This window comes from Sander lucioperca, chromosome 7 (genome assembly GCF_008315115.2).
Source record: "Sander lucioperca isolate FBNREF2018 chromosome 7, SLUC_FBN_1.2, whole genome shotgun sequence".
Taxonomy (NCBI): domain Eukaryota; kingdom Metazoa; phylum Chordata; class Actinopteri; order Perciformes; family Percidae; genus Sander; species Sander lucioperca.
The window spans coordinates 40,341,057-40,367,048 of record NC_050179.1 but is presented as its reverse complement, the minus strand read 5'-3'; the positions used below and the strand labels follow the sequence as shown (position 1 = coordinate 40,367,048).

Below are 25,992 nucleotides of genomic sequence, written 5' to 3'. Positions count from 1 at the left end.
AGTTAGAGACAGTATAGGACCTATGCCTGAATGCTCCAATGTAGTTAAAACTGAATTTTACTCAATTTGTCAAATGTTGTCTTTACCCTCTGTTTTTTTGTTTTAAACTTAGTAGCCAATACCTTTATTTTTGTAACCCCAAATCGTTTTGTATGTTTAATAAATTCAATTTTTGAAAAGTAATGATTCAAAAGTAGGCTCTGGTAATTGAAGTGAGTTGGTGAACTTGGTGGATGACATTCCCTGTGCTCATAGAGAGGAACATTAAGCATAAACCAGTTTTGAAACTCACCCTGAACTTTTGCTGTGTAGCTTACTTGCCCTCCTTTGAAACACAGCTAAAGAGAATAGGAGCATCGGGTTACTGCACCCTATTCTATCATAGCAACATCTTTGCATCGTAGCATCCAGTAGGGTATGTCTTTTTCCATGATTGTATCTATTCTCAGCTGTAAATGCATACAGGACGTTGCTGTAATGCATCATATTTTATAAGCTGATGATAGTTTGTATGTGAAATATGAATCTGTAACATAACTATATCTACTTTTCCAAAGATGTATTTTTGTCCACAATTTTTTTTTCAACTGTTACTACTCCATTTCTCGTGTTGCATTGTGGGACAACAGTATCCATTTATTCATTGTGAAAGTGCTACAGACTAATGCCCTGTAAAGCCGGTATGTACACTAATCAGGATGCAGGGCATGTAAGGACAAGTGTGGCTGTAATGTTAGCTTCCCCTTTTTCATAATAAAGATCTGACCTGGTTTTGCAGTATGAAAGGGTTGACTTATTGCACTGTACTGTGGAAAGCTGCAGTGTTTTTAAAAAAAATTCAATGAGGTTGTGATGTGCAAGATTAATAAACGTTGACGACAAATACGATTGTGACTCAGTTCAGGTGTTGCATGGTGAGTGCCACACATTGCCTAATCCCACTGTGGGACCATGCCTGTACAGCAGCAGGCTCCATCTTGCCCTCTGTGTGTTTGAGTGAAGATCATTCCTCACAGTGTACAGCTTCAGCCTCCTGTGTATTTTCTGGACTTCCCAGCTTTATTGCAGCAGGCAGCAGGAAACCCATCTCACGGGAGCCAGTGAAAGGAACTCATGAAAACTTAATGCAATGTGTCCTCATGCATTTTTAAAAGCCCTCTCTTCCTATTGTGCCACTAATGTGTGGGATGGTAATATAAACAGGAGTGCTGATGTATGGGGCTGAGTGCAAACCTACCAGCAAGGCCAAGTGTCATCACCTGTCAGCTCCATGAAGAACAACACACAGTTACACCTGAGGACACACACACACACTCTCACACACACACACACACACACACACACACACACACACACACATACACACAGTTACAGTCTCTTGTTGGAATCAAGTGAGCCACTCTCACTGGGGGGCAAAGTTTGGATAAAGGACTGATTGAATCTGGACCTAAGCAGAATTTTTGTGTGTGTGTGTGTGTGTGTGTATGATGTCAACATGATGTCATTGTGATTGCATGAAAACTGCACAATCGGTTCCAATAGCAGGTTAGCTCACACATATAGCATATGAAAAATACCAAATCCAAACAGATTTCATGGATGTCAAGTAAAAAAAAGAGCCTGGAACAAAAGACGGAATTTACAGCTATTCCTGAAGCAATCAATAACTTATTTACTATGTATTAAGAAATGACTGACATTGTACTTTGTGGCTATTAAAAAATCATATTTCCCATCTTTGAATTACAAAACTGAAAAATTCAGTCAATGTTCAGTACCTCAAAGTTATCTATAACCTAAAAACAAAGAAATGAAGTAGAAATAAGTAAAGATTCAGATTGTACTGCAAATCAAGTAGACAGTAGAAAAATTGTCTCAAAAGAGTTTCTGATATGTGTAACTAACATCTTTTTCCACTGATTTCATAACTTTGTTTGGTTATATAGTCACACCCATGTAGGTCAGAGAACAGCTCTGTCCATTACACATGCCTCTAGTGACCAAAATCAATAGTAAAGCCACAAAAAGGTTTGTGTTCCAACGTATGACGAAGAGAAAAGCGGACATGGCTCAGAAAGATCATGTTGCACTTCTTACAATCATCATTCCTGTGTGACAAACACAGAACTACTGCTATGAGAGGCGGCCATTAGAGTTGAAACATACCATTAGCACTGACTGAGTCTTGTACTTATCAATTTAAACTCTGCCTGTAGGCTTTACAGCTGTGCTACATTCCTGAAAGCTCAGTCTAAACTGCTGCGCCCAAACAGCAGGTCTGAATTCCCTTATTTTTCCACTACAAAACCCCCTCACAAGGCGTGGTAATGAAAGCACATCAAATGCTGCTGCTCTGGATGTGTAAACAGGATGTGCAGTCTTTACATAAAAATACCTGCGTGTAAAAACTTCCCCTTTTTTCCACTGGACCTGTTTCCTAAACAGGAAAGGGAAGGTTGGTGTGTTGACTGAGAACAATGAGCACATATTCTGAATTCTGAACCTGCTATCAGTTTACCTCAACAAAACTAAACCACAAAACTGAACCTTGTCCTCTGGTGGAATAAGTTACTAAACTGAGGCCATGTTACATTAATATGCTGCCCTTACTGGCCTTTTGCATGGCTTATTTCTTTGTTTTTTTTCTCCAGTTCCTATACAGCAACATGTCTTTTGCAGAAACAATGTTCTCTGTACTAAAAGCACTTTGTACCAAAGAAATAGACCCTTGGAAAAGTGTTGACAGTGTTTAGTGGATTATGTAAAGTAACAAGGACACCTTCTCTAGAAATACATTTTACTGTTGAGCTTTCGCACTTTTTACCAGTTGTCATAACACTTAAGAGCAGCACAAACTCAATTCCATTCACCACATTGTAAATATACAAGAGACAAAGTCTTGCATTCAAAACTGCACTTGAGAAAAATTAGGAAGTCAAGCAGCAAAATGTATTTTGTCAAAAAGGACTATGCCAGTTATACCATTGAATAATAATCGGTAATTATTATCCATAAGCATTAACAAGTAAGCAGCATTGTAATGTTGTTCAAGGTGGAGCCGATTAAAGCTGTTTTATATACTATAGGGTCATTTACTGTACACCAATACCTTTTACTTTCTACGCTCATTAAAACCTTAAATTGCAAGTAACTAAAGCTTTGTAGTAGTGGAGTAAAACGTACAAAATGCTCCTCTTAAATGTGGTGGAGTTCAGAAGTATAAAGTATCATGGAATTAAAATACTCACATAATGAACAAGTTAGAATTGTTCCTAGTATAGTACATGAATACATGTACTTAGTTACTTTCCACCCCTGGTACTGGGGTAGCGTGGCAGAAGTTGTTCAAAAATCTCAGCTCATAAATCCAAAACTAAGCAAAGAAATGTTTTTTTTGTGTACTGACCCTTTAAAAGGTATTCCAGTCTGTGCAGCCATGTTTGATTTGTCAGTCACAATACTACACATGTAGCCTGTATGGAAAAACAACTATAACAATATTCTATTCCACTTAATGGTGTATGTTTGTGGTGTTTGTGTTTTACTCAGGTACCGTGGAGAGTTTAGTTTCTGTTTCAGAGGCTTTTTCTCCCTTATGACACTACAGTCAAAAGAAGAAGAAAAAACAATGGTCTCCAGCTATGTCTGGCATCAAATTGTGACATTTAAATAGATGTAACTTTTATCAGTAGCTTTAATTCCAACACATACGAAATTAGATAAGCCAAAATCTTCAGCACATACTACATAGCTGCTCTTTAAACATGCAAAACGCTGAACAAGCGTTGTACCATCTGTGTGCAAAGGTGAAACCAAACAGTCCCCGAGTGTGTTCTGCTAAAACACAGCCTGCTCACACTCTTTATACAACCAACAGCCTGTTGGCTCGCTCTAACACTGACCTGTTAGGAGCGTTTTGTGGCACACATACTCCTTCACAAACTGAAGCCTGCTTTAACAATGTTTTTATTTACTTTTTCTTCATTTCTCCTCTCCAATTCAAGTACATGGATTCACAGATCCAGGAAATCACAATCAGTAGCAAATACTTTCATAATCATCATCATGTTCCTGTTTGATTCCCAAACGATTCCATTTAACCCCAAAATTCTCCCCCAGGCTAAGACACATGGACCTCTTGTAAACATGATGCAAATCAATCTTTGCTTTATGATTACAAAAAGTAATCTGGTAGAAAAATATCTTTTCTTTTATAGGTATGTCTCTTCTTAGGAATATTTACATTGAGTACCTCACAGTATAATCTGATTTTAAAAAGTACATACTGTAAAATAAACACACAAAAAAGGTCTCAGAAGGGGGTAAAAGGCCTTTGGTTTTCATGAAAAATACGAAAACAAAACAGAAAAACACAAAAAGTCCATTCACTGTCCTGTGTACCACCAACAGTGATGGCTGGATTGGTGATTGTTGTGTGTCTTGTAGCCAAGACTGGGACACAACATTTCCACAGGTTTAAAAGACTTCATTCTTCAAAAAGTTCAAAACAAAAACCAGGGGCTAGCACAAAATTCTGGGCCCTGTAGAAAGGCATTCTCTATGGGCCCCTCCCCGCATCCACAGCTATTCATTCTAGCATCTTTTTTGGGCCCTCCTCACATGAGGGCCCTGGGTACTCAGTCCCCCCCCCCCCCCAGTCCGACACCCCTGACAAAAACAAACAAAACTGTGGCTACAATCAGGCGTCACTCCTGGGGACGACAGACCCACACAACCTCCGCTGGGTGTAGTACCCCAAAACAATGAGCAGCATCTCCGAGGTGCTGCTGAGGGCCACGATGAAGGGCGCCTGGGACGCAAAGTCCGCCTCCACCCGGCGGAAGGACAGCTGCATGACGGCGAGAGCCAGCAGGCTGTTCTGGACGCCCACCTCGATGCTGACCGTCTTCCTCAGCGCCGGGGCCAGGCCCGCCAGCTTGGCCATGATGGCCCCAACCAACAGCCCCAGCAAAGGCACTGTCACCCCTACTGCCACAATCTGGGGCTTGACGTTGGCCAGGATGGACGCGCCCATTTGGTAGGCCATGAAGATGCCCCCCACGATGAGCGCGAAGCTGAAGGGTCGTATGAGAGCCAGCAGGACGCGTGTGAGGGCGGGCAGGCGCAGCTTGACCAGCATGCCCAGCGAGATGGGGATGGCGATGAACAGGAGGGTGCCAAGGATCTTCACAAATGGCACGTGCAGGGCAGCGTGCACACCCAGGAGCCGACCATAGAGCGCGGATGACAGAGGCATGGCGGCCGCTGCCACCACTGTGGACACCAGGGTCATGGAGATAGCCAGGGTGACGTCTCCTCCAAGCAGCAGGCTGTACAGGTAGCCCCCCCCGCCCCCCGGGGCAGAGCAGGTGATGACCAGGCCCAGGGAGAGCGCTTTGGGCAGCGAGGCCAGCCGGGATACACAGTAGGCATACAACGGCATCACCAGGAACTGACCCAGCACCCCTAGGAGCAGTGGCACGGGTCTCCTCAGCAGACCCCGCAGAACCTCCACTTCCACTTTGCACCCGAATGCACACTTGTTGACGAAGATGAGGGGCAGCAAGGCAAACAGCACAGGGTTCTCAGAGAAATGGGACAGGCCACCCGACTGGACGAGCCGGGTGGCCGGGTCATCAGTACCAGGCGCCACTCTGATGGAGTAATCCGTCCTCTCTTCGACCAGGACAGGCACCGAGTCCTGGTCCAGGTCCAGCAGCTGGATCTGCAGCTGAGCCCTGCCTGGGAACCCGGAGCGGATGCTGATAATGTAGCTCTTGGCCGGCCCTGCGTGGCCGCTATTCGTCACATTAAGTATGGAGAGGACCTCCGGGTCCAGGGAGCGGACTGTCACCGTCTGCTTCCAGCTCTGGCGGCCCTTCCTGCTCGCCGCAGCGCTCCGGTACTGGCTGGAGATTACAATCACTCCGTTGGTGTTTTCAGGAAACTCAAACTCCTGCGATGACCCGTCGCCGATTGCGATATACCTGCTACTGCTGTCGGCCGTCAGGTTGGTGTCGTTACTACTGTCGACAGTTAGGTTCCCGGTGGCCCGGTCTGCTCCGCCGGTAATAAGGAAGAGACAGCAGAATAACGTAAATAGCGTCCTCATCTTATTGACGTACAAGGGGCGGAGGGGCGCTTCTCCTCTGCCTGCCCAGCGGCCTCCCCACACGGTTACACCGCCGCCCTGTTAAACCAGGACGGTAAACTTCTCATTCTAGTTTCCGGTATGAAACAACAGTGTCGGCAGCGGGCTCCACATCTCGTCTGGTTCCCATTTTCTCGCTGCCTTTATACCGGAACCTAAACATCACCCCGCCCTGTCCTGTACAGCAGCAGCCCGCAGGAAACACACACTCACACACACGGGTCTCTCACAGGCTTCCCTTTGTCTACTCGGAGGGAATATTTCTGTCTCGGTAAACCAAAGCCTCGCCTAGTCTCCCGTTTTTATTGTCTCCCCGGTTGATGAAATCTGAGAGCATCGTAGCTCAGCTGCCGTTTGCTTGCTGCTCAGAGCTATTTCCTTAAAGCTTGCTCGAGTATAGTCGGACTTCCGTCCATCAAATGCCAAAATAAACGACTTTTTCTTATTGAATAACAGGTGGGATACATACAGTCTATGATATGGCTGGATAAAGTGGGCATGATATGGGCAGATAAGTTTGGTCATTTTAAATAATAGCTAATTTCACTGGGAATTTTCTGGACAATATTCTGCACTATGCATATTGTGTTATCATAGTGTTACCTCCAACTGTGCAATATGTCATTTCTATTCATCTGTATATCTGTGTTTATATAAGGGTGTTTATTGTGTAACTACGTTTGTTTTATTACTATTATTATTAGAACTAATTTTATTTTTATACTTTATGTATATTTTTTCTCCTATGTCTAATTAATGTGTATTTGTGTTATTCTGACGTGTGTACATTTTTTTTCTTTTGAGCTCCTGTAGCACAGGAATTTCCCCAGTGTGGGATTAATAAAGTCTATTTTATCTTATTTTATCTTAATTTGCACCAAAGCATAGATTACTATCAAATAAGGAGGAAACTGGATTACTATCTCATTTGGGTTTGTGTCAAAATCTATTTTTAAGAGCTTGTTTTTATATATTGTGCTCACATAGTGAAAATTCCTAAATAAAATTGAGTTTAGTCAAGTTACCACAAGTGAACTCTATTAAAGTGTTATACTCCAGCATAGGAGTAGCCTACTGGTTGCACTGGCCTTATTGAATCTGGAGGCAACAAGGTACCTCCAGGTGGTACAGGAGGGCCATGAGAGGGGAATCATTAGGGGCCAACAGGTACCTCCAGGTGGTACAGGAGGGCCATGAGAGGGGAATCATTAGGGGCCAACAGGTACCTCCAGGTGGTACAGGAGGGCCATGAGAGGGGAATTATTAGGGGCCAACAGGTACCTCCAGGTGGTACAGAAGGGCCATGAGAGGGGAATCATTAGGGGCCAACAGGTACCTCCAGGTGGTACAGAAGGGCCATGAGAGGGGAATTATTAGGGGCCAACAGGTACCTCCAGGTGGTACAGAAGGGCCATGAGAGGGGAATCATTAGGGGCCAACAGCCAGGCCCTTTAGTCCAGGACTACAGTAAAATACAAACCTGTTGTTTCATATTTCTCCTCCTCCCTCCCTCCTCGGGGGGGGCGAAGCATCAGGTGGTTTTGACCTGGCGATATCCTGGCTAATATATGACATATACCAGTCTATTATAATCCAAAACAACTCATACTTTCTCCTCATTTTACTCAGAAATTACGTATCATTTTCACATTTTACTGACCATGAATGCAAAAAGTAGGCCTAAGTGTAAAACTAGTTCAAATGAGTTAGAATGAACTTGCTAAGAAGATGTAAATCAGAATTTGGTGATATTTTTTATGCTTTTATAAACAGACAAACCAGACTGGGTCAGTTTTGACGAGGGAGGACAACAAGTGCATGGTTGATGAGAAGACAATACAACAAGAGTTAAGCTGCGTCCTGTTCAGTCAATTTAATTCAACGATTTGCCTGTACGGGCATTTGTGCAGCAGTTCGCAACCTGCAGGTCAACAGGTAGGCCTACATGCACAGTAGATGGGAAAAGAAAGAAGAACATTATAAATCACAAAATGATGACCTGATTATGAGGCCCTGTCATGTTGAGGAACTTAAAGACCTTCATTGTTTCAGTTATATATATATATATATATATATATATTCTTACCTAACACTGTTTCTCCAAATTGTAAGGGACACACATATAATAACTAATGAGTCATTAGTAGCCTAATGACAAATAGTTTGCATTTATTTTTTAAAGAAAATGATCCCACTACTTCCTGTCTCTCTCTGGGTAACTCCGACTATCTTGACGTAACCGTTGCTTAATCCAATCGGAGCGGCCCAAACTCTCCCCGTCCCTCAGCCAATAAACAGGGGCGGTCACACGGGAGAGGGAACACCTGATTTCTATCTATTGTGTGTGTGTGTGTGTGTGTGTGTGTGTGTGTGTGTGTGTGTGTGTGTGTGTGTGTGTGTGTGTGTGTGTGTCTGTGAGTGTGAGGGGGAGGTGGGGGGAGGGGGGGGGGGGGGATTGCCAGGGATTACCATAGATGTATTTTAAGAACTGGATCCCGGACCCCAAGATGGCGCCTTTGAGAATTGCCTGAATAGATATGATGCATATACGATGCACCAGGCATGAAAGAAAAAGGCTAGGAGAATCAGTAAAGATCCAAACCACCACAGCCTTCTCTCTCTCTTTTAACGTCGGGTCCATAGACTTTACATTGGGATGACGTCACAGGTTTACACACTCACAGGCAAATTCATAATTTAATAATAATTTCTTCTAAATACAGTCCATTTGTTCACAGTATGGGTAACCTAGTCTCGTATTGCCAGACCTATATGGTCTGGCTACACCGCTTATCTATTCTGGGATGGGGGGAAACGCTTTGGCTTGCTTGTATAGAGGGTTTTCACCGACGTCACATTCTGGGCGGTAACCTGGATGCGCGGCCATGTTGGAGGCACTCGGTGTAAACAACTGAATGGAGTAATGGAGTATTGTGCACTTTGGATGCTTTAATACTTTATCTCTAAACAACAGAAAAGCTCATCAAAACGCGTCCAAGATGCAAAGGCATATAGGGAAGGACTTAGACCACAAAAAAGGCGTGATATTTTGAGAAATTACAGTTTACTGGCGGTGCAGATCCCTACAAGTTGGCTCCCTCTTCTTGGATCCATGGCGGCCGGTGATTCTTCCTTCAGTTGCATATCCCGATATAGTCAACTACCTGGTTTTCTCGCCGAGCCCATACACAGCGGAAGACCTTAAATCCTACAAAAGTTTGGAGGCTTATAACCAGATGGTGTGTGGATGGGTGAGTGAGACGCAGTACCAAGTCATTAACGACCGTTATGTTGTGAAGGCCTGAGTAAGTAATGCAATAATGTCTTTAATCAACCTAACCTTAACTGTATGACATCATTGTGATACTCGAGGTGTAGCCAAGTGACTCTCAATAGTTTATTTTCATTTCAAAGACCAAACAAGACAGATTTTTCCCTCCTGATCCTGGTTGAGCTTTGCCAACCACAAGCGCCTCCTTTCCTCTGATAACTTCTGGCATTCCTCTCCCTGGTTTTTAATAACTTTTGGAAGTCGATAATATTCCAAATGTTTTTCTTGGTCTGACCTATTGGTACAACCTAAAACATGGCAATAATTAACCATTTTCCTTGACATCGTTCGGGATCTACTTCAGTGCCTGTGCTTTGTTGTGATGCGGAGTACCTCCAACATGGCGACTTCGGGTCTGATGACGCGTCGTGAAAACCCTCTATTAAAGAAATCACAAGCTCCTGGGTGGCGCCAAACCCCGGATGCAGCGTCAGTGCCCTCGTGAAACAGTTAGCGGAGATAGCGGAAGGGGAGGGATATCCAGGGTGGATGTTTGGCTTTATCCCATCTATCTATCTATCCATCCATCCATCCATCCATCCATCCATCCATCCGTTCATCAGTTCATTTGTTCACAGATACAGTAGCTAGCTACAGTGGGTAAAAACCCAACATAAAGGGAATAGGTGTTTTTGAACCTCTAAATGGGAGGGAAGTGTACAATGTCCGATGTACAGAGTCAAGTGAACCAATCACCAATCAAGTGAAATGAGTACACAACATGAGCCATATAAACAGCACAAAACAGACAGTTTACCCAACAATAATGCATACTTTATACAGTTAGTTAACTAGCAAGCTATATCCTCTTTTCAAATGGTAAATATTGATAGTAGATTGATTTGGATTTTATCATACCTCCAAGAGTTCTTCTCCCTCTATCGTCTCTGTTGTTCAGACAGTACTCATAGTTGTTCAGCGTTTATTCGCGACAGCTTGTGGATTAAAGGCATTACAAGCATTCAGAAGAGGATTAGGCCCAAACATGTATGTAATGTGAAAAATGTATTTGAGTTCTGAATTTAAATTGAGAATTAAAACCCACAATTCAAAATTATTTTCCCATGTGGCCCTAATCTAGGGCTGCACAATATACAGTTGTTTTTTTTGTTTTTTTTTATCGCAATCGCAATATTAACTTGCGCAATATAAACATCGCAAAAGGCTGCGATATATCGCAATAGACACAAACAATTTTGTGTGAGTTGAAAGAAAATATCAGCAGAAAACTGCACTTTAAAGTGCCCATATTATGAAAAAATCACTTTTTCTGGGATTTGGGGTGTTATGTTGTGTCTCTGGTGTTTCCACACACATACAAACTTTGAAATAAATCCATCCATGCTGTTTAGAGTGAGATACGGTTTCTGAATGTGTCCTGCCTTCAGTCTCTGGGTGAGCTGTTCAAAATCGGCACGGCTTGTGACGTCACAAGCCGAAACGAGCAGGCTAACCGCAACCATAAGCTCGTAGCGTTAGCATGCTAACATTAGCATGCTACCTCGTTCTCAATAGCAAAGCACTGCTACAACACACACAAGTTCACCATAATCTACAAAAGAACTACTTCCATGTGCGCCCTCATTTAGAAGTCTCCCAGCTAATCCTGCCTTGTAACTGACCAAAGTTGTAGAAACAGCCTTTCTTTTACTGTCTATGGAGCTAGCTAGCTGACATGATCTACATCTGAGCTACTGGGCATGTGCGAGTGCAATCAAAGATAGTACAGAAGAAGAAGAAGAAAAGAGGTCTCACTCTGTAGCTAAAACAGAGACCAGCTGAAAAGAGGATCTGCAGCAGTGAGAGAGAGCACTGCAGTACAACAAAAATATGGTGCTTTTTGAAAATTAAACCATGTAAACCTATTCTGGTACAACCTTAAAATACAATATGAACCTGAAAATGAGCAGAATATGGCTGCTTTAAAATGTAACTTTTTTAGTGGTGCCATTTATATCCAATTCAATGTTCAATTTGTTCAATAAAAGAATGTTGAAAATGATTTCCTTTCAATTGTTTTAAATTCAACAAGCAATTTGTTGTGTATAGTTGATGTGTAGCAGAATACTGAAAGCAGCAGAAATGCAGAGGTGAGTACACTGTTTATTTATCGCAAGTGATATTGTTATCGCGATATTCAACAACGTTATCAGATATCGCATATTTTCCTCATACCGTGCAGCCCTACCCTAATCCTCTTTTGTACAAGCAACTGCAGCGTCAACTAATTAATAGTCAGAGCTGAGCCTTCGCCATAGTAGAACGTAGCACTTCATTTCCAGACCAATTAAGTAAAATGGCAGAATTGCTAGAAACTGAAGACATAATGATGAAGTGATAATTAAGCAGATAATAAAGCTTGTTTATAAAGGATGTTTAGAGTTCATGTTGACATTACTTCCAGCTCAAGGTCTTCCTTATTGTCTCTTGCAAACATGGTAATTGTTACCATTGCTCCTCTCTATTGCCCTCTTAAGCCTAGCCTTTTACTCTCAGTTTCTGTTCCCTGACCTTTGATGCCTGTCTGTATCTTGTGACACTGATCCATTGTGCTCATGGAGGAAAATCAACACAGTCACTCTCCCTAAACAGTTTCCAGTTACAAACCCGTTGCCAAGTAGGCTATTGCTTATTTGTCATACACAAACAGCAGACACAACGGGGAAACCTGACACTGCAACCCAACCCATGCAGGAGCGTGGCATTAAAGGGGAACTCCATTCTGTCAGCACAACCCTGCCAGCATCCCTTTTTATAGTAACTGGCTCCTGCTGGGAGTCACTTACATATTTAAAAAGCCATTTTCAATTCATAACCTCCAGTTTTCTTCCCTGGAGGTTCAGCGAGGTCACTGGATCGTTATTTTCCAGTGAAAACACCACTTCTTATCCTGGATATTAACTGTCACCCCTCACTGTGTATAAGTCAGTCCTGGGACAGCTTGTTCATCATCTATTGTGTTGTCATGAGTTGTGTGTCCTCCTTCTGTCACCATGGCTAAGTCAAGGCTTCCAGAAAAAGAAAAAGGCGGGGGAGTCCACAGTGGAAACACTCAGTGCACGCCAAGACGACCTGCTGGGGTGATCGCTCTGGCCTCTTCTTTGACATTTCATGGAGCGACAGCCAGTTGTTATGGGGCTGCCAGGCATGCACACTTCCTGCCTGGCATTTGTGCTGCTCCCCTCCCAGGGCTGTCTAATTATTTACTCATGGTATGATAATTTACCTCATGACTTATTTCACAAACAGAGCAAGAGAGAGGGACAGAGAAAGAGTGAAGAGGAATGCAAAAAGCCCCTCAGTAACATTCCACCATCGCCCATCTTGACACTGTTCCTAGTAATGCTTCAGTGAGAAATTACAGGAAAACTTGCTCTTCGTGCTGCAGTTTAAACTGTTTACCCAGACAACACAGCAGCCTGTATTTGCCTTTGTGTGTGAACATGCTACATCTGTCTGATTTCAGAAACCAACTCAGGGCAGTGGTCATGATCTGCCTTGTGTTGTGTTGCAAATGAGATGAGAGCAGCCATGATGACAATTTTAAAAGCCTTGTCATCAAATGCCAATTTAGCACCAGTCCACACAAGGTTATCCTCAGCTAGATGGCCTGGCAAGAGTAGGCTATTTCATAAACAGGAGCATAGCCAGGATTTTATAAATACTGAAGACAGGAATCCAAAGTCTCCCAGTGAAACCCCATCTAACCCCTAAAGGGGCATCACGTGTCTGGATCGGGACTTGCAATTCTACCGTTTGCTGTGGTCTGAACCCCTCTTTAGGTAGGTGGGGTTCCCCTAGGCTCCCAGGAAGTGTGCCTACTTTAAATAACATAAGATATTATAAAACGTTATTGCCTGTTCACACAGAAAATGTTCTTGGTGCAGACGATGCAATGTACCATGGATTTATAATACAAATAAGACCTGGATGCAGCATTCGAGAGAGAGTCTCGTTCATTCCTATGAGAGCTGGTCAGTGGCGCATGAAGCCAAAAATGTTTAACTGCTGTGTATAAAATTATCTGGATGATCGGCGCTGCTTCCGCACAATGGGGCCCAATAGAGACCTCCACCGGCCAAGCCTATGGATCAAATTCTGATAGTGAAACGAGTCATTTTGCATGCATCCACTGATTTACAGCTATCTCTTTCATAATGTAAGTCTATGGGAAAAAAAGTATTTTTGGGACCCATGGCATCACATGACAGACACATGACAGTTTGGCTGCTATGTCAAATTGGCTTTAAAGCCCGGCGCACTTCCTGAAGGCCAGGTTTAGACTGAACTAAACTAATGTTAGAGGCGGTGCAAGTACATAAGAAGCCAATGGCACATGACTAGCGTGAATATACAAACATACCGTTAACATCTAGCTGTGTTGAATGTTGGTCTTTTTAGCTCACCAAAGTAACTTTCTAACAACCTTTGTTTTTATGGCAATAAAGTTAACCCAACTTAAAGCATTTAAATTACATAAGCTCAAGTAATGTACAAAAAAGTCATTTTTAGAGGAAGTGACATGAACTATTTTGTGACTTTGCTACTGTGGAAAAGCTGCATTTGCAGCCAAATTCTTTGTCTTCATGTTTTTGGTGCCATCTACTGTTGGTTGAAATTTGATCTGACATTCTACTGTATATACAGCTCAACCGCAACAATTTAAGCATTGTCTGTCAACACTCAAACCACTGAGGTCAAATGAAAGACTGCATCAGAGGGCAAGACTTTATTTTACCAAGATAAATATAGAAAACAATAATGCTTCAAAGTCTGCTGAACATTGAGCAATAACAAACCCTTCCTGTGTTAAAATGGACAAATAAATGGGAAACATCCGACAGCAAAGATGCTCTGTCATAGGTCGAGGTCTGGCTTTGGCCTGCCTGCCCTCTCACTGATATCTACATTGAATGCTCGAAGAAGGACGCATCAAAACCAGTGAAATCACTTAACAGGCATCTCAATACAGAGCTATGAGCTCTAAAAACAACAGAAAAAGAACCCGTCTTCTGTTAACTCACACTGTTGCCATTGTTTACGTGGTTTACAAGGCAAAAAAGGAGTAGCAATTGATTCTTGTCAAAAATAAAAATAAGATCCAGCACGTACATCTCTGCTCCTAACTGACGTCTTCTACTGGAAGTGTTTCGGATGAGACTAAGACAGGTGGGGATGATTACTTTATTTTGAGACAGAGAAGCTCCGAAAAATATCTGAGTGAGGTTTCAGTGTTGCTGGGGGACACCTCAAAGAGATCCAGCTTCTTCAATCTATAGAGTTGAAGAGATAATATATGTCCCTCTATGACAGCTGTGGCAACCAGAGCGCTCACTCATTACAGTCAAGTTGGCTGTGACCAAGATATTTACTGCTGTTTGCTTTCTAAACTACTGTCCTTCAGGCACTGGCGGGGGTAGCACCTATGCAAGCACCTGCATCCCAAATAAGGCATTAAAAGCAAAAATTCCCAATATAGGTATGAGAAATAATCAACAAAGTTAAATAAAACAAAAGTAGAACATGAAAATAAATAATTTTGTCAGTGAGAAACAAAAGGTCTGAGGATTGTACTTTGCTGCATACATTATATATATATATATATATATAATGTGTGTGTGTGTGTGTGTGTGTGTGTATGTCATGCAGTGGTTGTTGTTTGGATGAATCTTCTGAAGGAGTTGTTAGTGTTACGAAGAGATTGCTTTTAAACTTAAAAATGACCAAACACCAAAGTATAAAATCTGATATTTCTTTTCCCATTAAATGTATGTGTCTCCTTCTTCCCAACAGAATCATCCATTAAAACTCTGACTGACAGAGCCCACAACACTTGTAAATAAATCTTTAACCCACCGGGCACCTTATGAGAGCTAGGGACGCCAAACTCCATTATAATCAATATAACTGCTTAGTAAAACGTTTTCATTCTCATCATTGTAAATTTAGTTTGTGAAAAAAAATGTTTTTCATACAAAGCATACATCCAAAGGTGTGTGGTCTGAGAACTGCTGAGTGGGAGATCAGGAGGAGGAGGTGGTGTTGGTGGAGAAACAAAATGAGATCCGACTGGGACTTACATTATTACAGGGGGAGATAGAAACAGGAATAAAAGGATCAAATAGGAAGGTGAACCAGAGAGAGATTCATGACTTCTCAGGTAGTATTTCTAGCCTGTGTGTGTGTGTGTGTGTGTGTGTGTGTGTGTGTTTATTTATAGAGCAGGCAGGGGGATGGTAATCGATAGGCTCATTAAGTCCTCCTTGTAGGAACAGTTCAATAGAAAACACACACAGCTCCTGTCGCCATCATTAAAGTCGTCTGCTTCCACACAGCCGGAACAAGCTCCGTCTCTTCTCCGGGACGAGTCCTCAGTTCCGCAAAGCAGCCAACCTGGAACGTAGGAAAGATGTGGATCAGTGTTCCCCAAAGCCCAAGATGACGTCCTCAAATGTCTTGTTTTTGTCCCCAACTCAAAGATATTCAGTTTACTGTCACAGAGGAGAGAGGAAACTAGAACATATTCACAAATATTCACAATGCTTTGTATGTTTATTTATTTATTATTTTTTTATACTTTTTTATTGACCCCCAGTGGAAAAATTACAATTTATTTTACTGTCCGAGTGTATGTTTACTGTTTCTGCACTGTGTGTTGAGGCCACGTCTAGACAATTTTCTGTCATGACAGACAATATAGTTTTCTGAATCTAAATTTAAGATCTGGAATCAGAGAATTTTGCAAAAGACTCGAAACTAAATTACCCTTTAAGGGAACTTCTAACCTGTAACCCAGTAGTTATGGGATAAAACACATGTTCTAGTACCAAGTACAGACACTGGTCCTTACCGTCGAGACAGCTGGTCTTCCCTCTCCTGGCTCCGAGAGCTCTCTGCACCCACCGAGGTGGCTCCTGCAGGCAGCTGGCTGAGCTGGTCCATCACCTCCAGGCCGCTCTCCTCTGCTATTTGGTGGATCAAGCTGTCCACCTGTTCCTGAGGCGTGGTCAGGGTCATTGCCGAGCTCATGGAATCCTCCATCACCTGAAAGAGAGGGATGGATCGAGTGCGTTATGGACAAAAGAAAACTCAACAACTGGGTTGGATTTCTTTACGACTTAAAGGGTAATTTCAGTATTTTATGCATTGGTGTCTAAGTGACTAATGTGAACAAAATCTTTGAAATTAGTCCAGTATTGAGTGAAAACGCTGTAATGGGCAGCCTCAAACCAGGCTGCAATGTAATCCTATAGGGCAAATGTGCATCGTCAATTTCCGTCCACTCAAAGTTCTGTTTGAGCCGCTGACTCTGATTATGTCTAGTGTTAAGTGTCTGACAACATACAGAAAGGATCCCTAGAAAGATACCTTTTTGTTAAAGAGTAAGATCCTTTTAGTTTAAGCAGAATCAGCCCCTTCATCACCATCGCTACACTCACCAGACTCCATTTAAATAAACAATACTTTTAGCGTGTACAGAGCCAGTATATTTTCATTAATGTTAAATTGCAGCTCGTTTCGCCGCTGCCGACTGCATAGAGGAATTTTTAGCACCCCCCAAAGAGGTTTTAGCCAGCCCCAAAGGAAAACCACCAGCACCAAAATGATAAGAATATGAGAATAAAAACAGCAATTCAAATCCTCTCGAAATGTGTTTAAGAGCAATTTACCAAACAAGCGTTGAACAAGCTGAACATAAACTTAAATATGAGAGCTAATCTCAGTTTATCTCCAGAGTCAGGCTGTACCGGACTCTTTTAAATATTAATATTATTTTTTTAACCAGTTTTGTTAATTGGGGCTTTATTTACTCAAGCATAATATACGTTTTTGTTTATCAAAAGTGTCAGAAATAACAGGTAAATAGATGTCTGTCAAATAAGGTAACACAGACTCATTTACTGTACGTGTCCTGGTCATGCCCCCCACCCCCTCCCAAAAGCCCATTCTTAGCCAGGAAAAACCCTGATACTGGACCAATTTCAAAAAGTGTTACTCCACCACAAGACATGGGAAAACACCAGGTTGAAAAATACCAGTTACCTTTTCAAGTCAGACAGAACATCTAACCATACACAATTTACTAAAGCAAACCAAGCACTTTATGAAAATACATATACAAGAACAAATGCACACAGTCTGCAGCCACTCACTGAGGTGTGGACGTCGAGGTTCTGGACTTGGGTTTCAAACTTATCCATGACGGCAGAGACCTTTTGGAGATCCATGGAGTTCAGAGCTCTGTCCAGAGCTTTGGTCACCTGGCCCATGTTTTTGGTCACCTGATGGAAAGAAATGCCTTTATGATGGATTTGTCTCATTCTGGAAGGACACATATGATGTGGTAATAGTTGCTTAATAGTCCTACACATATTAAAACTGTATACAACAAGTATCAATGAGCTGCAGCGGTGGAATGTAACTAAGTACATTTACTCAAGTACTGTACTTAAGTCCAAATGTTGAGGTACTTGTACTTTACTTGAGTCTTTTCTTTTCATGCCACTTTCTACTTCTACTCCGCTACATTTCAGAGAGAAATATTGTACTTTTTACTCCACTACATTCATCTGTTACAGCTTTAGTTACTAGTTACTTTACACATTTAGATTTTAGCACACAAAACAAATGTAGTTTATAAAATATTATAAATTAAACTAGCCAACAATATTACAGCCTACAGGTCCAGCTGAAATAGACCATTAAACACTTGGTTGATTGACAGAACTGTCTGGATCGTTTCCAGTTTTTTTGTATGTGAGGACTTTTCTGCATTGAGTACTAATACTTTAAGTACATTTTTTTCTGATGATACTTACAGACTTTTACTTAAGTAACATTTTCAATGCAGGAGGTTTACTTGTAACAAAGTGTTTTTACAGTGTGGTATTAGTACTTTTACTTATGTAAAGGATCTGAACACTTCTTCCACCGCTGATGAGCTGACTGAACACAGTAACTTACTCCCTTCATGGTGACAGCAGTCTGGACTTTGGAGGCCACCGCGTCGACTCGAGACGCCATGCGCAGCCAATTGAGACCTTCGTTTTTTTTCCGGATGGCATTTTCTGCATACACTCTGGCACAATCCACATTCTTCTGTTGCAACGCCTGGTGATGAGACAAAGACACTGTAAACACTCAAAAAAACGGCAACTCAAATTCACCTTTAGCATACCTTGTTTAGTACAATCCTCCAGGTGTATGTAGTGCACACACATGTAAACGTGACGAACAGAAACACCATTGCGTAACCTTTAGTGTCAACCTTGTACATAAGCTTGTTATGAATTAAGTCAACAAAAGCTATAAACGATGATTTTTGTTACTTTTACCTTGTCTCTAATGAGACAAAAATGATGACAAATGCCCATGAGATGTTACCAGATCCCAAAGTGATGTCTTCAAATTATTTTTTTAGACTGACCAAATACAAAGTACAGTATTATTACTCATATAAAGTAGGCCTTTTTTCTGACTCACAATTACACACAACATTATGCTTGTGGATAGTTTGGGTCTCGACCTTTTATCGCTATACTAAAATCCAAAAGCAATCTGCTAAAGGAGTAGCCTCAAGGCTTTACACATTACGTTACAACGTAAACAATTAGCCCTCCCTTTAAACAACATACATGTACAGTTAGGTTAACAGGGTCAACTACAAGTATTTTGTTTTGTTTAATAGTTTTCTTGCACCAAACTATTTTGGTCTAGAATTCATTTAAAAACCTTTCCCTTGCAGTTGGCATATACCATCCATATGCCATGTGTCTGCCAAACATTGATTTGTGTGTGCTCTACTCAGCTGATGCGGAAGTTGCGGAAAAAACACTGGGTTTATTGTGGAGGATGCATCATTGCTGTGACTATGTTCTAAACTGTAGCGCACCAAAAGGTAATAAGCTACAGATACTGATTTTGTTCTAAAATACTAAACAATAAAAAATATGAAATAGAGAAAAGCGAGCTATTCTCTGCATTTGTGAAGCTGTTATCAGTTTAGGTTTAGTAGTAGTACCAGATAAATATCTATAGCTATTAACATTATTTAACTATAATAAATTACTTAAATAACTCGCTGATCAGGCTTTAGCTTTCTTTGTTGTAACGAGTGCTGCGTGATACGACCAGGGCAGTAATCTCATACTATTTAAATAATAGTTTGTAGATTAAATCATGAGATTTCCCTCTCAGCTGATCCAGCCGTTATCACGGTGCTACCCAGCAAAGGCCGATCATGTCAGCGGTGTGGAATTACTTCAAAGTTTCTGATAAAGACGTCAAATTTGCGATCTGCAGTGTTTGTTCAGCAGACATTTCGAGAGGGGGTGCGCTGCCAAAGAACTTTCCCACGTCAGGTTTGATACACCAACCTGAAAACACGACATCCAATTCAATATGCAGAGTACATCAAATAATCTGTTACATTTGATTGTTACACAACTGAATGAAGAATAATATATTTAATACTGTGTTTTATATATATTTAAGTCAAATTTTGGTGTGTTACTTTCAATAAAAGTGTGGTCATTTTATTGGTTTGTAGTTTTTCAGATCAGATTAATTAAATTCATGTAATCAATTAAAAAGTATAATATTAATACAAACATACAACATCGGTTTTCGTCCCAGTGCATCCTGAATTTTCGGTTTCAGCCCAGAATTTTCATTTCGGTGCATCACTAGTTATAATTTATTTTCCTGGCTTTCTTTTCCAGTATTTAAATTGTGTGGATTGCATCTTGACGAAGTGTAGCTCCTATAAAGTTAGTAATACAAACAGTAATAAAAACAAACAGCAGCTACCTCCATATTTCAAATGCATGTGAGTTGTTGGACAGGATGGGAGTAATATAAAGTGAAGATATGTCTCTGGCCAGTGAGAGGATAACAGATCGGTGTAACCTCATGATTCCATGAGAGAAGTCACCTAGATATGTCTTCTGTAATGTCCAAACCAAACATGCATTTGAAATTAGAACAGCAATGCTTAATGACCTTATAGCATATATATATTTACCTCTAGAAACGACTAGCCATGCATGATGTTATACATATACAATGCTAAAGTTGTGCTGCCCCCTGCTGACTGATGTGTCACTTGACCAGTAGAATGCCCATAAATAATCTACTGATGACAACAAAAAGATGTCCAATCATGAAGCACCAAAACTGACAAAGGGCAGTAAACAGTAATTAGACCAGTTAAAAATACAGCTGAATATATCAATAAATAATACAGTTAAATATACAAAACTGATGTGCTTCAGTAGCTACCTTCGTCATCAAAACTACACCAGTGGGAATGTTCATCACCCATATACTGCATACTCCTGTATAAACTATTCTAACCATATTTAAATAATTTTAATTGGCAAGCTAATGGTAACAAATGGAGCTTTTCCACTTCATGGTACCTACTCGACTCGCTTCTACTCGCCTTTTTTTGGTTTTCCATTATGAAAAAAAGTACCTGGTACCTGCTAACAGGTACTTTTTTTTAGCACCACCTCAGTCGAGGTTCCAAGCGAGCTGAGGCGATGTGTCCGAGCGGGTGTCCTGAACAAACCCGCCATTTTTAAATAGTTTAGCCTGCGGTGTTTTGTTTTTTTTTGCTGCCTCCAGCTTCTTAAGAAACTAAATGTGTCTTCTGGCTGTGGCAACAACAACACACCTTCCATGTTCTGTGTTCTGGCAGTTTACTGCAGCGCTGCTATGACGACCAGCCACGCTGAGGCGGTACTAAAATCTGCAATGGAAAATGGACGCACAGTGTGTCGAGTGGAGTCGAGGCGAGTAGAGTCGAGGTGAGTGGAGCAGGTACCATGTAATGGAAAAACGCCAAAAGATAGCTAGCTAACACTAATTACTAGAACATGTGTACATACTTTTATGTAAAAAAGAAAACACATTATTTTCTCATACTGTCTGTCTGAATATACCTGTATTTATACCCTCTGTCTGAAACACGCCCGTCTCTTTAAGCCCCCCTCCCGAAAAAAAGCCCTGTCTGCTCCGATTGGTCGGCATTTCTGGATCTTCCGCATCTGCGCTCTCCGATTCTCTGCACCGTCATTGCAGCCGGGGAATGACTGCAACGGCACTGAAGTGCTACTTTCTATCGGCTGACTGGAGGTAAAAGGAAAAGAAAAAGCTTTTCATATTTGTTTTTACACTCCATAACGATCTAACTCAATGTATTATCTATTGATGTTTTTCACTCATCTGATAAGCCTTTGCTGCCATTGGCCAGTGATAGGGCTGCATATATACAATGACTTAACAAGTCTGGAATAGATATAGAGATACTGGCACAGCCCCAAACAGCCACACCCAAATATTATCATCACCCACTACAGGCCGACTGCAAAGATCACATAGCACATCATCCAACTGCTACAGAGAAAAGGGAAGAAAGAACATGCAGATGATATCTGTCTGGATGCTTTACATGTTTAACTTGTGCTAAACAAAGAGCACTTTAGTTAGTAAATATGACCTTAAAAAACAATCCCTAAAGCTAAAAATTGCACCAAAAGAAGCTTGGCCTTTTTTTTTAAAGATTATTTTTGGGCATTTTGCCATTATAGCAGGTCAAGACCCATTTGTTTAGACTTGCTTTTGTTTAGTTTTTTTTTTTTTTTTTACTGTATTTTATGTTTTTAGCTTGTTGTCAGCATTTTATGACTTTTGTTCTGTCTTTTACTTGTGAAGGTGCCATATAAATTAACATATTATTATTCGTTAGAGAGGTCACGGTAGAGATAAAGGGACAGAGAGAGGTGTATGATATGCAACAAAGGTCCCGCTATGCAAGAGAACATTGTGGGACATTGTGATGACAGGGATGCATCTGAACCATTTAGCTGCTGCCACAGTGCCCCAGTGACTTGGGCCAGTTTGCTCACCTTCTTAACCTTGGCCTGCTCCTTTTCCGACTCCTTCTCTGCCTTCTTGGCCAGTCTCTCAAGCTGCTTAGAAGTGAACTTTGAACACAGAAAAAGATGTACAGGGCATTAATAAATAACCTTTATAAGTTCTATCAAACTGATACGGATTGACCCTTTTTACTGATACATACCTTTAACTGGAAGAGTGTGTCTGTGGAGACAATGAGAGACAGAGTTATGTAGTGTATATTGTGTAAATTGTCACAATAGATTGTCTGTAACATAGCAATATGCTAACTCTACATTATATATTAAAACATTGGACTGTCATTATCTGAGATTGACAATAAACTGATAAAGAGTTGTCCAATCTGCCATTTCTTTACTTGAAGGTAAGCCCCCTTTTGTTTTACTGAAAAAGTACAACAATCATATTAAAAAGCAGAGTGAAAAAGTAGTGGAAGGAGACATAAAGGCACCGTTTACTTCTGATCAACTCCATACATTATGGCTGTTTCCAGCTGTAGCTCTTTGCCTAACCCTGACACAAAAAGGTCAAACTTTGACTTAGACCTAAACAATAATGTATGTTTTTACATATTTTTTGACAACTGTATGAATGTAACTTCAGTCCCCTAGGAGACACTTATGATTTTGTGGGAGGATCTGGTGCTCTTTTTGCCAAAATAACTTGACAAACACTGTACAAAAACTACTACAAATACACAGACACAGAGGAAATTGGTGGTAAAATTCTGTCATATACAAAGCAACCGATACAGTAAAAACTGCAAATGTTACTTTGAGTTTTAAGTCGTCGTACACGTCCAAACCCAAGGAGGGTCTAAAAGTATCTGACGTTACGTTACGTTTGTTAAATTTGTAAATGTGTGTGACATTCCTAATAAAAACAGTAATTTGCAAGGAAAAGAGTCTGTGACAGGCAGTGTTAGGACAAGATGTTAAATCCAACCGAAGGACACACTGATAGTCAGTCTGGAAACAGACAGTTAGATTATGAAAAACGAATCAAGTGAAAATCTAAACAGGTCTGACAGCTAACCTAGCTAGCTAAGCTAACAAGCTAACGTTAGCTATCTATCTGTCATTAGATTGGCTGTATAGCTAAAACAGAGGCAACACCTATCAGCATGGACCGTTCACATGCTAAAACGCGACTTACCCTCCATGTCAAGACGAATATGATTATAGGTTATCAAAGGGAAAACTATGTTTATCTCCCTAACAGCCCTTGTTTTGTTATAACGGTGGATCTGGTTTATATACAGTCTATGGGATCTGGCACCGCACTTCCTGGTCCAAAAAGAGCAGCCTAGACGCTGCAGTGGCGCGTTGCTGCCCTCTATTGGTCGTTACCGACATTGTCTTTAATTATTCATATTTAGATAATCCCTCCCTCGTTTACCAGGTCACAATAAACAATCTGAGAAAAAACGTGGAGATGTCTGCTTTTTTCTAGCAGAAGTTACAGAGGGGATACACATAATATCAGGCCGTTTTTCATCATTCTTTTCTAGGATATTTTAGTGTGACAGCGACTGACCCTTTAGCTCGTCCTCCTCAAAAAAAGTCATAAAAGTCATTGAGAAAAACTCACCCTTTATCATTGTCAGCATCAACTCAGTCAAATGATGTCACGTCCTCTGAGTCATAAACTTGAAGGCCTATATTCCACACTTTTTATGTTGTTTTTTATGTTAACGTGACAAACACGAAAATATGTAGGCTAATACTGTTGAAAACATTTTTTTTCTTTATTTTAACAATGCAAAGACATAGTTATTGACTTCATTTCTTATTTTAAACTAAACTTTAAAGGAAAGCATCATTTAAAAACCTGGAGCTAAATAACATTTGATAGAACCAAACGGTAGAGCATGGCTCTAACAAAGATATGCACTGTAAGCAATTGCTGTAAATTTACAGCCAATTTTCAACGCTAAAATACTGTTTTCATGTTAAACAGTTTAGTAGGCTACTGTAGTTAGTAATGCATGGTGGGTTGCTTAACTCGGAGCAACAGGACAGAGGCCCTGAACAGTATATATGCTGATGTTTTAAATTACAGGACACTACAGTATTTTTTTGGAAACTTGAGTGTTGACTGGGGAATTTGGAGCACGTCAGAAGTTTGATACGTTAGTCTTTTAAATTGAGGCTACTGCTTTTGGTTAATTTTCTTTAAAAATACAGAAATAATTTGCCATCAACTCCTGGAGGGACTTCAGGAACCATCATTTGGATAGGAGATTTTCCAGAAGAGGACGCACAATATAGATGACATGTGCTACACATCATCGAGTGTTCTTCATCAACATCCATCGTATCTTGCATCTACAAATTAAACGGTAATTAAAATCTTAATCATTTTGCCAAGAATGTTTGATATCAAACTGATGCTCTGGGCCCAGTTTTTCAAAAAAAATTCAATTCAAAAAATGTCATCTGGATCAAATTGATCTGGATTTGGAAATCCCATGCTATCCAGGATCACCTGATCCATCTTACTTTTATGCCTGTTTTTTAAAGGAACATTGGATTAGATCGCTGTGATCTAAATACCAAATTTCAGGATTACCACATCCTGTTGACCAGAGCCTTAAATGGAGCCAACAGTGTAGCCTACTGGCTCAGCAAAGAACAACAGGTAGGCGACATACCGGTGGCCACTAATAGCCATTGTTTGTTTTCATTTTAAGAAACAGAAACATTTTACATTCCTTATTTTGTTATAATGTTTTTTGTTATTTTTTTTGTTTACCATATTTCATCAGATGTGACATGCTTCATATATGCTTCAAATATGAAGAAATGTATATATCATCAGTAAACATTGATTTTGTGATCATTCACTTAAAAAAAGCACTCTCTGATTTTATTTGGTTAAAAAAATCCCAACTGAATCCACCCTTCTGATTGGATCAGGATAATCCTGTTTTTTTGGATCAAATAGATCCCAAACCAAGTTCAAAGTTTTGAAAAACCCAAAGGGTAGGTTTGATCCAGATCAAATGTAAGATCGGATTACATGCTCTGATCTTAGTTTGGAATCCCTCTTTTGCTTTTGAAAAACCCATTTCCAAGATTTGATCCAAAATCCCACTGGATTACTTTTGAAAAACTGGGCCCAGGAGCTTGTCTGCTAGGGATTTGAACATGTCATTTATCAGTGAGGCTTAAATTTGAATAGCCAAAACAATATTACTTTTGGGTGTTTTTTTGTTTAATTTTGGTAACATTAGCCGAACATAAGAGAGGCTAATCGGTAGATGGAGGCAGCAGGAAAATAGCATTAGGCTACTGGAATAATTAGCCTACATCTTGCCTGGTGATTAAGGATTTATTTCAACCAAACCATATATTATTGGAACATCGGCTAACCCCTACTACATATTCAACCTTCAGTATCAAGATGAGGCAGCCTGCAATCTGGAATTAATTCAGAGGTAAAACCCCTTCATTCCTTGTCATCATTATATTGATATATACAATTAAATTAATATTGTTTGTATTTTTTTTGCATAAAATGGTATTAGTACTGCACATTTCAAGCCACAACACACACACACACACACACACACACACACACACACACC

The 25,992-nt window shown here is 40.8% G+C and overlaps 2 protein-coding genes across 3 annotated transcripts; both read right to left on the bottom strand.

The window, feature by feature from the left end:
• Positions 1-1,363: 1,363 nt before the first annotated feature.
• On the bottom strand, positions 1,364-23,727 carry chmp1a (charged multivesicular body protein 1A). Of its 2 annotated transcripts, XR_004897771.1 has the most exons (9): positions 23,559-23,727; positions 22,567-22,586; positions 22,394-22,471; positions 18,447-18,593; positions 17,636-17,764; positions 16,333-16,526; positions 14,825-15,875; positions 2,176-2,178; positions 1,364-1,375 (listed from the first exon to the last, which is right to left on the bottom strand). XR_004897771.1 is itself a non-coding variant. In XM_031285415.2 (7 exons), exons 1-7 carry the CDS (start codon positions 23,563-23,565, stop codon positions 15,854-15,856), a joined length of 597 nt encoding a protein of 198 aa, XP_031141275.1. In that variant the 5' UTR covers positions 23,566-23,727; the 3' UTR covers positions 14,197-15,853. The 2 variants fall into 2 exon arrangements, 1 of the variants encoding a protein (XP_031141275.1); XM_031285415.2 differs by lacking the exons at positions 1,364-1,375; positions 2,176-2,178 and having other exon boundaries at positions 14,197-15,875.
• slc10a3 (solute carrier family 10 member 3) lies at positions 3,949-25,992 on the bottom strand. The gene is made up of 3 exons (XM_036002735.1): positions 25,953-25,992; positions 4,671-6,359; positions 3,949-4,510 (listed from the first exon to the last, which is right to left on the bottom strand). Exon 2 carries the CDS (start codon positions 6,110-6,112, stop codon positions 4,700-4,702), a length of 1,413 nt encoding a protein of 470 aa, XP_035858628.1. The 5' UTR covers positions 6,113-6,359; positions 25,953-25,992; the 3' UTR covers positions 3,949-4,510; positions 4,671-4,699.

What these genes read in the sequence shown, in the direction of transcription:
- slc10a3 (XM_036002735.1), bottom strand. Translation starts at nt 6,112, where the DNA reads ATGAGGACGCTATTTACGTTATTCTGCTGTCTCTTCCTTATTACCGGC.
- chmp1a (XM_031285415.2), bottom strand. An exon ending in AGCAGGCCAAGGTTAAGAAG is followed by an intron (nt 18,594 to 22,393) that starts GTGAGCAAACTG and finishes TCTCATCACCAG; the next exon opens with GCGTTGCAACAGAAGAATGT. An exon ending in ACCTCGACGTCCACACCTCA is followed by an intron (nt 16,527 to 17,635) that starts GTGAGTGGCTGC and finishes CCTCTCTTTCAG; the next exon opens with GTGATGGAGGATTCCATGAG.